At 38.7% G+C, this 16,688-nt stretch overlaps 1 protein-coding gene across 1 annotated transcript in view; it reads right to left on the bottom strand.

Moving 5' to 3' along the window:
* LOC143208382 (scavenger receptor class B member 1) overlaps positions 1-16,472 on the bottom strand; it is a 36,479-nt gene extending 20,007 nt beyond the window's left edge. The window contains exon 1 of the mRNA XM_076422792.1: positions 15,675-16,472. Within this exon, the coding sequence (XP_076278907.1) occupies positions 15,675-15,891 (217 nt within the window). The 5' untranslated portion in view covers positions 15,892-16,472. The remainder of the gene's footprint in view (positions 1-15,674) is intronic.
* Positions 16,473-16,688: the final 216 nt, after the last annotated feature.

The following is a 16,688-nucleotide window of genomic DNA, read 5'->3' as shown; positions in this document are numbered from 1 at the left end:
TGACTATCACTTGTTTCAGTCGATGGCACACGCACTTGTTGAGGAACGATTTAATTCTTACGAAGATGTCGAAAAATGGATGTCTGACTGGATAACCTCCAAAGATGACTAATTCTTTCGTCGCGGAATTAGCTTGCTGCCCGAAAGATGGGGAAAAGTCATCGCCAACGATGGACAATATTTTGATTAATGTACTTCTTCATATTGTTTCTTAAATAAAGCTCTACTTTTTATAAAAAAAACGGACGGAACTTTCCGATTGACCTGTATAAATATCATTTTATTTATTTACTTTAGATTTCTCACGATATATATATATATATATATATATATATATATATATATATATATATATAAAAAGTAGTCTAGTTATGGCGACTGAAACGATAGTTTATTTATAAAGTGATGCTTCATTAGCGTGGCATGTTAATGCGAGCAATTAGAAAAGTAAAAGGGAAACTACACACAGTAATCAGACAGACGCGTGGTGATCTGATTTTAATTAAATTGTTTCGCTGATTTATATGTTTTGTAGCTATTCAAGTACTATGTATATTCTTTTACGGCATAATTATTTCTCGATCGCGATCTAAACGGATTACTCGATAATCAATTCGATCTACGGCGTACTGCTCTGACGTAATTTTCGGATTAATTTCGCGAAAACAAGAATTAGCCGGGGTAATTACTGCGAGGCGTCCATTAAGCTCGTTCTCCAGAGATTTCCGTCTTCGTTAGTTGTTATTGGAATTCTCGATTGGAATAAATTTATTGTGACATGCTGCACATCACGGGGATTAGCGTATATTTAATTAGCAGTGAAAGATTTCTATACTTAATGTATTTTTTAAGCGAAACTAAAACACCACAGTCAAAGAACAGATCTTTTTGGCGCAAGGAATCCAGAGTTTGAAGAAACTGAAACCAAGGTAAACGCTAATTAATGTTTTCGACAGTTAGGAGTATTCGCTATAAATGCAAATTGTATGCAATATTTTCTTGTTGCAAACCATATTGAACGCGACTACTTTTTCTACCTGTATCGGCAATCTTAACTCGTTCAACAAAGTTGTGCAGCATTGCATAATCGCAGACGGCGACTCTCTAAATCTGCCACAACATGACCAAATACGTGAATTTATAATGGCTGTTAGTAGACTGTAGATCATTAGGCATTCAGGGCACGTGCAAATTTTTAGAGCGCGAAGAAACCTCCATTAACATACATTCATTACATTTCTATTGTGGTTATTCCTTGCGCTGTGATTTTCAATGTATGCAAGCGTCTCTAATAATCCGATCATCCGCTGTGTTTTGCGATACAATTTGATCAATAAGATCTTGAGCCACAGCGTTTCGATCAACGTATTTCTAATTCGTCTACAGCGCGTTTTCGCACAGAAGCGATTCCCAAGGTGAATTTCATTCGGCACGTGCTTCGTAATTGAACACATCGAAACACGATGAACGTGTGTAACCGACTGCTCTTCGGTGACCGTTAAGTAATCTCGTAGTAAATCATGCGAGACACTCGAGCGTCACGGATATTTAAACCGCGCCGGTTAATTTTTCGTAGAAAGGCGCGAATCGAAGAGTAATTGATTCATTCGCTTCGATCGATCAACTATAATCGCTTCACACCGTCCGGCGAGTTACCCGCAGCGCGGCGATTTGAATTATGAGTTATGCCTCGTATTATAAAGATGTTATCAACGCCTCACGTGTTGCTCGAGCTTTAATATCGTGTAATTGTCAGCGCTATACGTGACTCGAGACGAGTCAGAACGAAATGCGACACAGAATGACAGAAACTGCTTTCTCCGGGAGATAAGAATGGATCGGTACACGTCTTTCGCTCAGTAATTTCGAGATAGATGCACCAGTTTTGTATTGTGGCAATACAGGATGATTTCAAACTGTTTTTCGCGTGTCATTTACATCGTTTCAACCTATTCAAATGACCTCGTTTCGAAGAACACGTGTATCACATCATTTACGTGCAACAGAAGCATAAAAACTTCTTAGTGCTCCGAATTCCTGACGAAATATTTTTGTAAGTGATAAGTATAAATGTTATTACGTTCTTATTGCATGGTTTTAACTAGGGATGCGATCAAGTTCAATATGTACTCGCGAATCCGAGTCAATTTCGATAACCAAGTTTCGTTTCGTGGGTTTCGATTACTACTTAAAAGCAATAATGTTTCAATGATTATATTTTCAGTGTTCATTTTATACAAACTGATATCGAATCTCGGAATGAGTACTTACAAGTTTCGAAAAGATACTTACAAGTACTTCGATGTTGAAAGGAATCGAATCTTTCACAAGTAGTACTCGAATCTTGGAAATCAGAACTGCATTGTAAGTTTCACAAGCACTTTCTTTATTAAATTCGTAACTATTCAAGAATAATATTTCCGATAGATTATGAAATTATAGTTATACATAAGGTGGTTCGGAACCCACCATAAACAGTAGGTCCCGCTGAAAAGGCGATGGTGAGAGTGGAAAAAGGAGAGGATTGGTAAATGAATTTGAAACCCTGAGGGGACCAAATATCATGTCCATACCAATTATAGTTATACATGTTGAATTAAATCATGCATTAGAGGACAACATAATTGATTTTAAAGGTAAAAAAAATAATGATTAGAAAAATCAGAGAATTTCCGGTACGATATTCATAAAAGTTTCGAGTCTGTTCGACCAGGATTCGAATACACTTGCAAGTATTATTTTCGTTTACCAAAATACTCGTAAAAGGTTCGAAACTGTCTGCCATAGGTTCGAGTGTACTTAGGAGTACTATTTCTGTTTTTCGAAGTACTTATAGAGAGTTCGAATTCAATCAATCAAAGTTCGAACCTGTTTGCGAGGTACTTGATCCCATCCCTAGTTTTAACTATCAGTATCGACTTGAATAGTGACAATGGTTTCACCTTTACGATTTTTCATCGTGTTTTGACAAAATTTTTTGTACTGGTTCTTGTTTTTGTACAGTAATTTGTAACAGTAATTTATGTAAGTATACTAGGCTGTCGTTTTCGTCAGGAGCATCTCTTTTTCAATTAATTACAAAGCGATAAATTAAAACTGAGATCATAAACAGTTCTGAAGATTCTGATAATCATTGTATCAAATGTTTGGCAGATTATTATTCAACCACACCTAAAGAAGATTGGATTTGTTGTTCCGAATGCCTCAAATGGCTCCATGAAACATGTACAATGTATACTAATTTATGTAACATGTGTGGTAGAGAAAAAAAGAATAGAAGTAGGGAGGAAAGGCTATAAATAAGGGAGTGCGCGTCTATCCCCAATTAGGAGTGCATTTTCGACCTCTTTTTCAAACAGTATATTAACACATTAATATAAAAGTTTTACTTATTTAATGTTATATTTTACTAAAGAGATTCAAATAAACAATTCAACTATGCCTGTCTGCACTTTCAATTCTTTCTAATAAAATTTTGATAAACCGAAAACAAAATGTGCTGCACCTATCCCGAAATTACCGTACATCGATCATCATCGATTTCCTGACGGTGTAAAAAGATGTACACCTTTTTCGCAATAGATCGCAACTCATATTGTGCAAAAGAGACGCCGGTTATCGCGGAGATCGCGAATCGTTTCCGACCTTTCGAATCGATGGCCATTGAGTTTAATAGGTAGATGCAAAATCCTAAACAGGGATTTAGGATTGACAAACATTCGTTTCGCAGAAGGAGCCCGTCTTGCTCTCGACTGTTGCAAGATTGCTGGCAGTGCGACACGATGTGGCAATAATTTTCCGACGGTAATCGGGACGCGACTGCGAATACGCTATCCAATAGAAAGTGCATATTTGCCCTCCGCCGTTATATTTTATATCCATGAAATCGCGACACTTTTATGGAGTTTGATCTCGAGGCACGACAGCTTTCATACACGGAACAGGATATTACAAAATGCCCGGCCCGAGTACAATGAATTTTATTCGGCTTTCGCAACGGTCGACTCTCGCTTGTTTCTCCTGGATTATATCGATCACCGTGGAATTAAACGCGAGTCGTATAATCAATTGTTTCACAGCATGGGGCAAACCAGCATCCAGGTCGGACACTGTAAAATTTCCATGCGGAGTAGCATAATTTCTTTTTTTTCACAGATTTCGTGCAACGTCACCGAGTACACTTTGCACTCATGCATTTTCACTTCTATCTCTCGCGAAAAAAAAACAGCATCTAACATTGACGGAGCATTAATTCGGCGTAGAAAATGTAGATTAGTTGAATCGTTTATCTTTTTTTCTAGTCGAAAAACTGATATAGACACGATGTAGGAAAAATGACGTCGAGTTTCCGACCAGTCTAAAATAGATTTTCGCGTCACGTTCTCGTGTCTGTGTTTTTAATGATTTATTGTTCTAAAAGAATATAAAAAATTCATTTAATTTGCTCGATGAGTTCGAAAGACCGTTGACTCTGAAAGAAACGCGTTGGGACAGCCGTGATTCTACGTAATCATCTTTAAATTAATAATTATTTCATGTATCGAGGTAATAATTATATTATATTAGGTTGTCCCAAAAGTTTCTTCCGGAATGTGTTCCTTTAATGTCGCTAAATAAATACCAACAATACGATAATGTTTATGTTAATATTTTAGTACTTTTTAATATGAATTTGCATTATGTGCATGCATCGAAAACCAACTTTTGGGACAACCTAATGGTACATGTAGCTATTACAGCATTTTACCACGTTTTATTACTTTATTGTAAACCACTTGGTTTAAAGCTGTAACAAATCTATAAATAAATTTATTATTTTATGGCAGTGTTTTAGTATACGACAGGCAACGGTTAAGGTTAACACATTCCAAAACTAACGAGTAACTGTAAAATCAAAAAATAAACTCATTAAGTTTATTTTTATTGTTAAGCCTTCCACGTCGTAAAAGGAACAGCATCCACGAGGAAATATCAGAATTGCTTTATTACATTTTACTGTGGTGCAACGTACGCTTATCCGAGCTGTAACCCCATTAGTACCCGATAATTTCTCTAAGCCGCTTGGCCAGCATACTCTATGAGCCATAAAGATTAGTCGAAGCTAAACCAGTGTCGAGATTTTTGTACGCGTGGACGGAAGATCTCCCTTAATCTCTAAGCGTTAATAGATCACGGCCGATCCCTTCTGGTCGCAGTCCACTTAATACGAGCGATAACACGTATCCATTAAGCAGATTCATCGTCGGTAGCCATCCGACGCATTCGCATGCAACCACATGCAATTTATCGCTGCAGTTGTGTCTGCGAGGGTTGACGACTCTTGTCTAGCACTGCCGTCCGCGTCCAAGTTTCCCCGGGATTTCCCTAATTTTTAGATCTTCGCTAACGGTTCTGGTTTTCGATTCTGAAGGCTTAACACTAAACCTATCACCACCATTTTTTATTTTACAATTATTGAAATAATAAAAATGATTTCATAAGGCATGGTTGTGTACTGTTAGGAGCAAAACTGATCACACAGAAATTTCTATTTGGCTCCTGTGTCTTGCAATCATTGCAAACATTTTTTATTTTGCATAAAGGTCCGCAGTCTAGTGATCCAGTTTTGCTCCTAACTGTAGATATCTTTAGTAGAGCACATATTACAATAGGGGTGGGGGGGCGCCGCACAAAGTGTAAATAAAATCAACCTTGTCATTTTTATGAGGAAACATGTACCAGTTACTTTTAAGGCTCGGTAGATTTTGTGTCAAGAAGACGTAACGAGAAACAAATAAAATTGAGGTAACTAAAGTTGTAGAACAATCAACATGAATACAATATATCGTATACCAATAGAAACGAAAAGTCACTAATTAATAATTTTTAAAAATTTACCTTTGACGATATTAGATTGGGGAAAAAGAAATCCATCATTTCTCCGCTTGAGATAACGTAAAAATAATGGATTTCTTTGTCCCCAACCTAATATTATATTTCGTATAGACAAATTAGTCTTTCCGATATCCTCAATGAAACAGCTATTCATTTAGTTTAAGTGCCACAAATTGAGTGCTTGAATGACAATTTGGATGTTGCGGGTCGAAATAGACTCAGGCAGAAGCGAATAGTTTCTGAAGGGTGTCAATGCGGCCCGCGACTTTGTATCGTTTAGCGGTTTATGGATTTTTTAATGACAACCGCCGGCGCAGTAGGATTGCACAAGGTAAATAAATCCAGAGGCACGTGCTTGCCATGTTGCACAAGTCCGGACGTGGCCTTTTCAGAGTCGCGGGACCAGCTATCCTCTTCGCCGTGTGCCAGTTCGAATCCTGACAACTGCTCGGCTGGGTAACGAGATCAGAAACACGGGGAACACCATATGTGCCCGGCGATTATCTTTCTTAGATCCTGCACGCCACCGTTGCTGCTCAGGTGCATCGGAATTTTTCGAGCACCGTGCAACTTCCTGATCTGACTTTGCTAACTCGCTCGCTACCGGCATTTGCTGCGGTAACAATCTCCACGGTATTGTACAAGGGGTCTTTGCAATTATGGTACAGCGGAGCATCGATTATCCGAACTAAACAGGTAAACGTGAGCGTTCGAGTAATATTGGGTTGGTAAGAAAGCAATTTCGGTATTTTAAGGTGAAATAGAGCTCGATTTTTGTATTCCAGCAATGAACTTTACTGAATAAGATATATTCCCAATTTTGTTCGATGATCTTTTAACAAAAAGAATAAATAAGAAAATATTTTATTGATTAAAGCTCATCGCTTGAATAAAGAAATTCGGTTTTATTTCACCTTAAAATACCAAAATTACTTTCTTGCCAATCTAATATGATTAACCAAACATGATTAACTTTGGGATATCGTCCGATAAGACATTATGTAATCCCAGTCCCGTTTTCTCCGATGATTTTCTCGTTCGCTCTAGAACAAATGATCTGATAGTAAACGCAGGAAAGGAAAACCTTCTAAACATGGAGTAGCATTGTTCCACTCCCTTCAGCGATTGCCGAACGAACTCGACAAGGTATACTTAGACTACCGTCGAAGAGATATGTAATGTCCAAAAAGAACTAAAAATACTGAGCTGGAATGCGCAAGATGTATTTTCGTGTGCAACGAGATGGCTGTAAAATTATGGAATATATATAACTAACGATCATAAGCAATAAACACACACAGGTATCCACGCGTGTAATAATGCCTCGTTATTGTTTTGAAATTTTTACGTAATGATAGTTTGCGAAATTATTAGTTCTTTCACCATGCCACTTTCCTTTCCCCGTTCCTTTCCAATCGCTAAATTGCATGTGTTTATGCAAACGCGGACGTTTTTCCGAACCGTATAGGCGACAATCAACAGTGCTAACTGGTTTTGAAAACGGTTTTGAAAAAATTGAAAAATTGACGACTGTTTTACGACACCGTTACTAAATTTTCTCCCTCCTGTACACTTCGCTTTGGAAACCGGCTGACAAAACGCGTAAAGTTCAACGTCCAACTACATACTTAATTAACTTCCCGCGGTTTATCTCCCCAATTCGGGTTTTGGGGACGGGGTGCGCGAACTTCTCCCACGGCATTGTGTCGGATTAGCATTCCGATGGATGTATCAAATGCCAGCGACGAAAGATCAAATTACGAAGTTTCACTTTGGCATTTTCAAGCGTGCGCATGTCCCTGTTGCACAAGCGTGTCACAAGTGTGTCGACGACGAAGGTTAGAGTGTAATGTTTTAGGGTTACAGACGACGACGCACCGAAAAGTCTCTAGACACTTGCATATTCGTGGAATCCTCTAATGGGTCATCATGTTATTCTATAAATATTGTGCTGTTCGTCGATCCATCGCGATGTTTATTAATAGATGATGTTATTATTCGTCTACTACAAGGTATATTAATTCTTTGACTACAGGATTCCAGGATTAAACATATTCTAGGATTATGTACAGTTACTCGAATTAATGTTCGGACGCTCTAAAAAAAGACGATAACTTTTTTAAATTTTTGGGAAGCTAGAGCAATTAGTTTACTACAGGACATGGAAAACAATTTTTTCAGAAATAGTAATTGATCGGAATTGTAGAAAAAATACTAAAAGTTGCATTTTACAATTTTTTTATGTGGGCCTATATTGAAAATTTAAAAGCTACGTTTGGTAGATCCGTGTCAATTATATGCACTCTGAAAGTTTCATCGAAATCGGTTGACCAGATAAAACGACAGGCATTGAAAATGTAAGATTCTTAGATATAGGCCGAAATTCGTGAAAATTTGCAATTTTTACCATCTTTAAACGTTTGTAGCTTATCGCAACGTTGACCGATTTTGACGAAATTTTCAGAATTATGTTTAATTAACACAGATGTACAAAATGTATTATTTAAATTTTCAATATAGGCCCGCATAAAAAATTTGTAAAATGCACCTTTTAGTGCTAGAGTGCTAGACCTAAAGTTCAAATCGTATAGTACAATATTAAAAAAGTTATCGTCTTCTTTAGAGCGTTCGAGCATTAATTCGAGTAACTGTATCTCTTCAGAAATATTCTTGACCATTCCCAACAACTTCCGAGGTACCTCGGTATGTGATTTTTCTTCAAGAAAGAATATTTCTGTTAAGGCCGTGCCTCACAATAGCAATTAGCATGTGATTTTCCCGGTTGCAGCCGTCGTGATACTTATCAATCGGATGATATCTCTGTTCCGCGTTTCTGGCGCGACAGAATGATCGCTGGTGCGAAACCGAGGTTACGCTGAGAATTATAATAGTGGTTTTGAAGTTGTTGTAGGAAGAATGGCAGTGACTTATAGTCGAGCGAAGACTGCATCGTAGCTTTACTACTAAACAGTCAACAAAATACCGGTGACGCGTGCCGTGTACAAAGAATCAACTGAGAGGAGTCGAGCGTGGAACGTAATTAAGGATCCAGCTCAGCGAACCGTGTATACAGGATGGATCAAAAGTTTCGGACCCAAATCTCGTAGCAAATGTGATTTGGTTACATGCAGTATCCGCCGTTTTATTTTTATACATTCTAGAATGTTTATTTTCTTTGCGTTGAACGGTGTTGCTTTTTAGCGGAAAAGACACGGGAACAGTTAAGTTTAACGCGTGTAACGGATCGATGGTAAACAAAACGATCACGAGGTAATATACGGCGGTGTTTTTTACTGTCTTTTTTCACCACTCTTGTAATATTAACTTGCCGTGTTGTTGTTGAATGCGTCAAATCTTGTAATCGAATTTTAAACCTCTTCCCATAATCCAATCTTACTGAAATTTTGTATCCACACTTGCTTCCGATGACAATAAAAGTAGAAAATAAAATATGTAAAAGAAACTTTTTAAAAACCACGCTTATATTAAAATGCACTAAAAAGGCGAAAATAACTTTCTTCCTGGTTCTACATAAAATACCGAATCCATTAAATGATTAATAATATTTTAAACTAATATATTGACGTAATCTTCGCTCCACGCTTTTATTTATAGTCACTAATGTCATGATTGTAGTTTTAGTATAAAGGTGAATTCTTCTCGATCGAAAAATGAATATATAATAAATTTTATGATTTCGGCGCAGGGTTCGATCATTAAAATCTCTCATTAAAAAAGTACTTAAATGTAACAGCTTTCCCAATTCCTTAGTTTCTAACATCATCAAAGAAAGGATCTTTCAAATGTATCATCCTTGTGTAGTTTTAGTATGTAGGAAATATAATGTAACAGTATATGTTTTAAGATCTCTCCTTGAAACGAAGAGTCTTTAAGGGGTTTTGTACGCAAATTGTGAAACGAAATATGGGTCAGAGAGGTAAAAGGGAGAACCAGTTTACATTCCAACGTTCCGATCGAACCACTATAACTCGCTGCCTTAATCAGCTGATTCTATTGATAACGTGAGATGAAATTTGACTTTCTAATTACGATTTTGAGCACGTTTTTTGCCTCGCTTTTTTCCCGTCACAAATTTATTGCCCTGTACACGTCGCGTTTTAGATATTCTAATTTCTCCGCGTCGTCCGGCTGTTCCTTACATCGCGTCACAGATTTATGCCACGGAAAAATTCACGTGACTAGTACATTCGCCGGCTAATAAGTATCAGACTAAAAGCCAGTTTTAACTACATTTATTTAACGACATTTTCTATTTCCTGTTTTATTTTTGAAAAAATAATATATTTTTTATAATATTCGTCCTTTATCTTTAACAGTGTAGCACAGATGTTACTTTGTACAGAATATGGCGAAAATATTTTTTAATCAATAAATAAACAATCGTATTACGTGTTTATTTTGTTTCGTGTTGCATTATCAACAGTTTCGATGGATTTGTGGGTCGAACACCTCTCGTGGAACGTCCTATGCAAAGATCAGGCTAAGGAGGATTCCCTGAACGGCAGACTCACGTAAGAAGATCTAGAAATTTCTGATCGATCGTTTTTACCCGACTTTGCCGCGGTGAACCGGTTCTGATCGATACAGCCAGTTGTTTTCACAGCCGATGTCAATGCCATTGCTGCGCAGTGAAAAATTATTTGCGGAACTTATGCGTCGTTGTGCATAAATTCCCTTTCGTCGAAGATCGTAATCATGGGAGGTTCCGTACCCGTCGCGTTCCGTATTCTTATTTTGATCCCCTAACTAGCGTCTGTCGATCTTATTCGAATCTTTCCTTGTCAGAAAGAAAATAAATACGAAGACACATCTGAATTAATAGGATAAATGTTTAGGGAGTTCGTTAGCGTGTGAAATCTGGGCAAACAATAATTTTGAACAGTGTTGTACCAACGAGTATTTGTATGCCTGTAAATGTTGCGATATGTGTACTTAACGTTGTTAAGCAATTGGCGTGTATAAACAGCACGGTCGTTTCTTTGTTAATGCTTTATTGTTTGCTAAGCTCTCACTTGACAAACTGTGCCATTTGCTTAATTAAAACAGGAATTACGTTAAATTAGTTCGATTCTTCATACGTCACTAATCATAATTGAAGAGAGAGAAATGATTTAGGTTTTCGGGACGGTTATTAATAGATCCGATTTCGATCGTATGACTCATCTTGAATATCATCGCAAATCGTCTATGTTAATGCATTCTGTCGGTGTATCGAACTGACGATAGAAATGGCACCTGCTACGAATAACCAGTGCAGCCAATGAACTCGAACTACGGATCTACTCGTTGTCGTTACTTTTGTTATCTAAACTAATTTTAACCTATAATTGTGTAGCTTTATTTTATTCCACCATCAGTAACTCACTCAATCAGTGTAGGAACGATCCAAAATGTTGATCATGATGCCCGATGGGCGAGGTAAGATAATAGCAATATGTCAGGAAGAGCAAGTCATGACGCTGCCCATATTTGCAAATATAAACAAGAACAAAAGCTCTCTATACAGAGGCCCGTTAAGTCGAGACGCAGTTAATGTAAGTACGTGGTGAATTTTCAATGTCGCTTTTTGTTTAAAACAAAACCATCTTAATTTCATCTTCCTGTAAATAATAGTTGTTTCCCTAGGTTGTATCGCGACTATCTGATCACACTGATGCATCCCTCGGTAAAGTTCCAAGAATATAAACGCATAAATCCATTTATTATTATCATTATTCAAAATACCATGTAAAGTCTCAGCCATCTCGGCCCATTACATTTAATAGCCGTATTCAAATGTACAGATCCTAACTGTTTATTTATAAATGCTGAGGCAGTTCATTCGAGGCGTTAATTTCGCACGCACTCGAATTTGTTACCCAGCAACTCGCGATCGCTAATTCAGTTAACGATGCCATTACAAGAAATGTATCGTTATAACCAAGTGTCATCCGTGTGGTCGCTAACGACCTCGTTGTTAATGCGACCACGTTAAAATAAACTGACTTGTCTTCAAAACTGGAAAATGGTAAAACGGTATTCTTAACACTAAACCGGTTCCAGATTTTTTATCTTACAATTATTGAAATAGTAAAAATGATTTCATAAGGAATGGTTGTATAGATATCTGTAGTAGAGCACGTATTACAATAGGGGCCGCACAAAGTCTAAATAAAATCAGTCTTGTCATTTTTATAAGGGAACGTGCACAAGTTACTTTTAGCACATAGTGCTAAATTCTTCTAACGTCCTTTTGGTTTTGTATATTTGACCTATTCATTTTTTACAGTGTACATAGTTTCAGTGGCACAGAAAGGATCATTCAGTTCGTTTACGAAGTATTGTATGAAGAATTTCGTGGATTTAATTTGTGTAGGTGTTCAAGGCATTGCACGAAGAAGGAAGCTTTTCATATTCGAGGATTTTATGGTCTCCACATGGTAGTTCTACGCGTGTGTCCAGGAAGGATGGTCGTTATTAGCATGGCCAACGCGAGCCGGTTTTTTATTGCTTCATTGAAACCTTCTTATGGGGACGCGACGTACTCTCCTTACCTCTCCTTTGTTCTCGCTGGAATGGTATCGTAATTGCTTTGTTGACCGCACCCGCATATGTTTTTCGACAGATCAAGCATTCAAGAGCTGATCGAGAGATCTGCTATAAATGCAGATTCTGTTTGTCTTTAATTTTAATGGAATTTCCGTGTTGGTCACTTCTAGCGACTTCTAGGGATGCATTCGCACCCCGTGCACAGAGGCAAGGTTCAATTCCTTCTTCTGAAATAGCTTTTGATCGATACCGATCTATCAGTTTAGTGTCCCTCGATTTCGTCCTTCGACAATGAAGGTAACAGCTAAATTGGGTGACACCATTTCTCATATCGGCTACTTATCGCGAAAAAATGATTTGCCATAGGCCATGTATTAAATATGTGTGTCTTGCATTTCTGACGCGTCTAGCCTATTAATATCTTCATCAATATTCTATTAGTTGCAAAAAAAACACAACTGACATTTGACACAGACACAAATCGGGCAGTGATATTGCCCTCAAGGATGAATTCGTTAGTGAATGATCCGATTGGGGAACAGTTGCGTATCACTTTCTCATATCTGTTCCAAGTGTATTATGAAAAATCCACGAACTTTTAAACAATGTTAGGAAGAAAACAAAAATATCAAAAGTCGCTTTAGACTTTTCGCGTAAAAATTTCCCCATCCAATGCTCCATTAGCTAATATCAGCACTAGATTTACAAAGCACTAAAAGTGACTATTTTACATTACTTCAAACAAATAACAAGAATGTGTCTATATCCAAATTTGTAGTCAGTTTTTCTATAATATTAGATTGGGGAAAAAGAAATCCATTATTTTTACGTTATCTCAAGCAGAGAGATGATGGATTTCTTTTTCCCCAACCTAATATATACGAAAGAAAGAATTTGTTTGAATAACTTGAACACAGGAAAATCAATTGTAAAGGTGCAACACGCGTTTTGGCCGGTCCAAAGCGATCAAAATCGCAAATTCGATCGTGATACAAAGAAACTGTATAATAACAAGCATGCATTTGCATGATGCAGGCAGAATCGCGAAACGGCCAGCAGATCTTGTAATATGCATCGTAATTCTCTCCCGTAATACTTGTGCTACGTACGTAACGCTATCAGATTCAGCGATTCGATAATTTTTGCGCGGCAACTGGAGCGTTTCTGATAAATTACTGTGAAACGTACGCGAAAACAAAGCAGGAAGCAATTAACAGTCGTTCCGCGAATTTTCGACGGTAAAGACGCGAGCGAGAGTAGCGAATTCCGTGTCCGGATTGTGTAACGCGACGTAAAATTAATTCGGTCATTTCTATTAATTCATTCACTGTTAGCAAAATGCTTCGGATTAGAATATTTAAAAAGGGGATCAAGATAAATCTTTGACAAGTTGATATAGAACTCCTAGACCTCCCCTAGGAACAAGTTGATCTTGAAAAGTTGACTTAGAACTCCTTGACTGTTAATCATTCGGTTTTGAGAGTCTGCGAATAATCGTTGACAACCGGTTAAATTGAAATGCTCCAGTTGCTTGTATAATTGAATGAGATTTAACATAATCGCACGATCATTTGCGTTAACGCTAAACAAGTTTACCCTGGGAAATTTGTACGTGTCGAGTGAACGATTGTTCGAGCAAATTACGAGAGGTAGAAGCGACTTAAATGGAGTCATTGTTTGAATAATATATTATCTAAATAATTATTTCGCAATTGGCGTGATTCAGAGCTCGACGCTATTCAGAGCAATTTCTCCGATATGCGATAAACTAGACGACGATGATCTTTTTCTGAACAACGCTCTCGAGCATAAACTTGAACTTGGCTTGCGTGGCATGACGGAACGAGTTTCTGCAGTTTTTCGCGTTATAATTCAGGTGTAAAACTGTGCGTATGTACGCATTATGCAATCCAACGTTACTAGTTATCGCGTGTGACTTAATGGCGATGGTACAACGACCAGAAAACCGTGGATTACGTTGTCTGTTGCTTTCTCTTCTCTAAACCGCGAACGTTGCGAACGACCAAATATTTTTGCGGTGCAGACTGTACGCGTTCTGCATCATAGCGAGCATTCTGATATACTTCGGACAACCGAACAAGGTCCTGTCACGCAGTTGGGCTCCGTTAGCTATCAGTTTCTCATTAACCCAAGGCTCTGCACTTGACCCAGTACTATCTGTCATAAAAACAAGTTCGCCGACGGAAGAACAGAATTGGCGGGCGACATTTACTTTACTCGCACACATACTTCTTCGCATCGTTAAATGAGCCGGCATTACTCATATGCAGCAACTGCTACAAAGTCAATTGAATTTCGAAGAAAATTTCTGATTCATCGTTAATTAAGTAGTCTAGACGTAGTCGGGAAGGTCTGACAAAAATTTCATAACTTCTTAAAAAGCGCAGTATGGATCTCCACACGAGTACGAACACAGATACCTCTCGCGTGAGAAAGCAAGGTTAAGCGAGTCACGTGAGATTCATTTTTTAACACTACAACTTTTTCATTCGCGATTATTATTGGGAAATTGATTTTTTTTGGACACATTAAAAATTGCAAGGGATAAATACGTTTTTGTCAATTTTACGAAGTTACGCAAATCGTTTTTAGTGCTCCGTAAATCTAGTGTTGAAGAAGTGCATTCTTATTCGAAATGCGTCAGGATACTATCGCAGGTGTACGTACATCAATTATACAGTAGAGCATGGTTGAAGTAACACGTTTTCCAAGGCGTTAACCCCTTGCTTTACGCTTTCTTCCACAACTAGGCTCATCAAAGTTGCTTTAGCCATGATGATTTACTACAGTAAATAGAATGTCTGCGTTTTTGGTAAAAATCTGTACGTCGAAGATTGAATATTCACGTCGGAAACATCGTTGTCCATCGACTCGGAACGAAATAGTCGAACTGCACTGGAAATCTCCATTCGCGCGTCCCATTAAACTGCGGCGCATAAGAAATTTTCGACAAAAGAAGACGACAATTTCTTGAGATACGAATTTTTGCATTGTTTCGCACTGTTCTTGAAACGCTACACTTTTCTCTTGGTCATTATTACTCTTACTGTATTACATATATCTTTTTAACACGCAGCGACGCAATGAAACAAGTGGTTAACAACCATTCTTAATTGTTTGCGAAGCCGTAAAACCGCGAGAGGCGATCAATCCACTTACTCCGGCAAAATAATCTCTGCCTGGAGATTCAAATTGCATTAAATAAAAACAAACAAAAAAAATCTACTTACTTTTCGGCCACTTCTCGGTGCCGGTCGAGTGCACCGGCGACAGTGCCGCATTAAAGAAGCGGTTCACGACCACCGATGACTTTCTCCTGATGTTGTTGGTCTTTTGGCTGATGGTCATCTCGTCTGTTTCGCTCGAGTCGCTCTGGTTTTGATTCGTGTTGACGGTCGAGTACCGTCGGCCGGTGAATCGGTTCCATATCATCACGAAGTCCTTCATCGTGCGACACTTCACTCCCGGACTACCGGAATCAAAGTCTTTGTCGCCCGATCGCGATCGACTATTCGCCGGTGGAATTTCACACAGTTATCGGCGCGCTGTTACGAAAATGTTACGAGACCAGTCGTGAAATAGAAAAAAAAACTGGTCGTCGATCGGCGGCTTGGCTGTTTACGGAAGGGACCACGAAGAGTAGTCGCGCGCGGAACGATCTGCGATTAAAATCGGCCGTCTCCTGTGAAACCGAGGCGCGAAGACACACCTGAAAAACGTGCTCTTCCGATTCACACTTCCTTGCGGCGTGTCTGTTCTTCTAGTTGGTCCTCACAGGTGTCTGTTACTTTCGATTTGTGGGCTAGAATCGATCCTCGGTGCTGGTACCAGCACCGTTGCTGTCTGTTCTTGTATTTCAGTTCTCGATAGTTCACAGATAACTTTTCTAACTATCTTCTTCCAGGAAGAAGAGTTTGTAGAACTGGGCTCTAGGAGACTGCGCAGGTGACGACAAGCTCTCCGGTTCTCGATGTCTATGTATACTTTCCTAACGGTGCGTACCGCGTGCGCTTCCGTGCAAAAGTGATGAAAACGCGGGTCGGTGGAAGTTCAAAAATTATGTTAGAGTCATTGCAGCAGCCCCCCACCAGAGCGGCGGCGCGCAGCACGTGGACCGTTCGCCAATCGGTGACCTGGACCGGTGCCCCACCACAGGTGAGAAAGATCACTGGTCCCAGGTGGAAAAGCCGGGGAGCACCGCGCGGCCAGTAACAATTGCACTGCCGCGAGATCGCAACGATCAA

Source organism: Lasioglossum baleicum, chromosome 4 (genome assembly GCF_051020765.1).
Source record: "Lasioglossum baleicum chromosome 4, iyLasBale1, whole genome shotgun sequence".
NCBI lineage: Eukaryota > Metazoa > Arthropoda > Insecta > Hymenoptera > Halictidae > Lasioglossum > Lasioglossum baleicum.
This window is presented reverse-complemented; position numbering and strand designations above follow the sequence as displayed.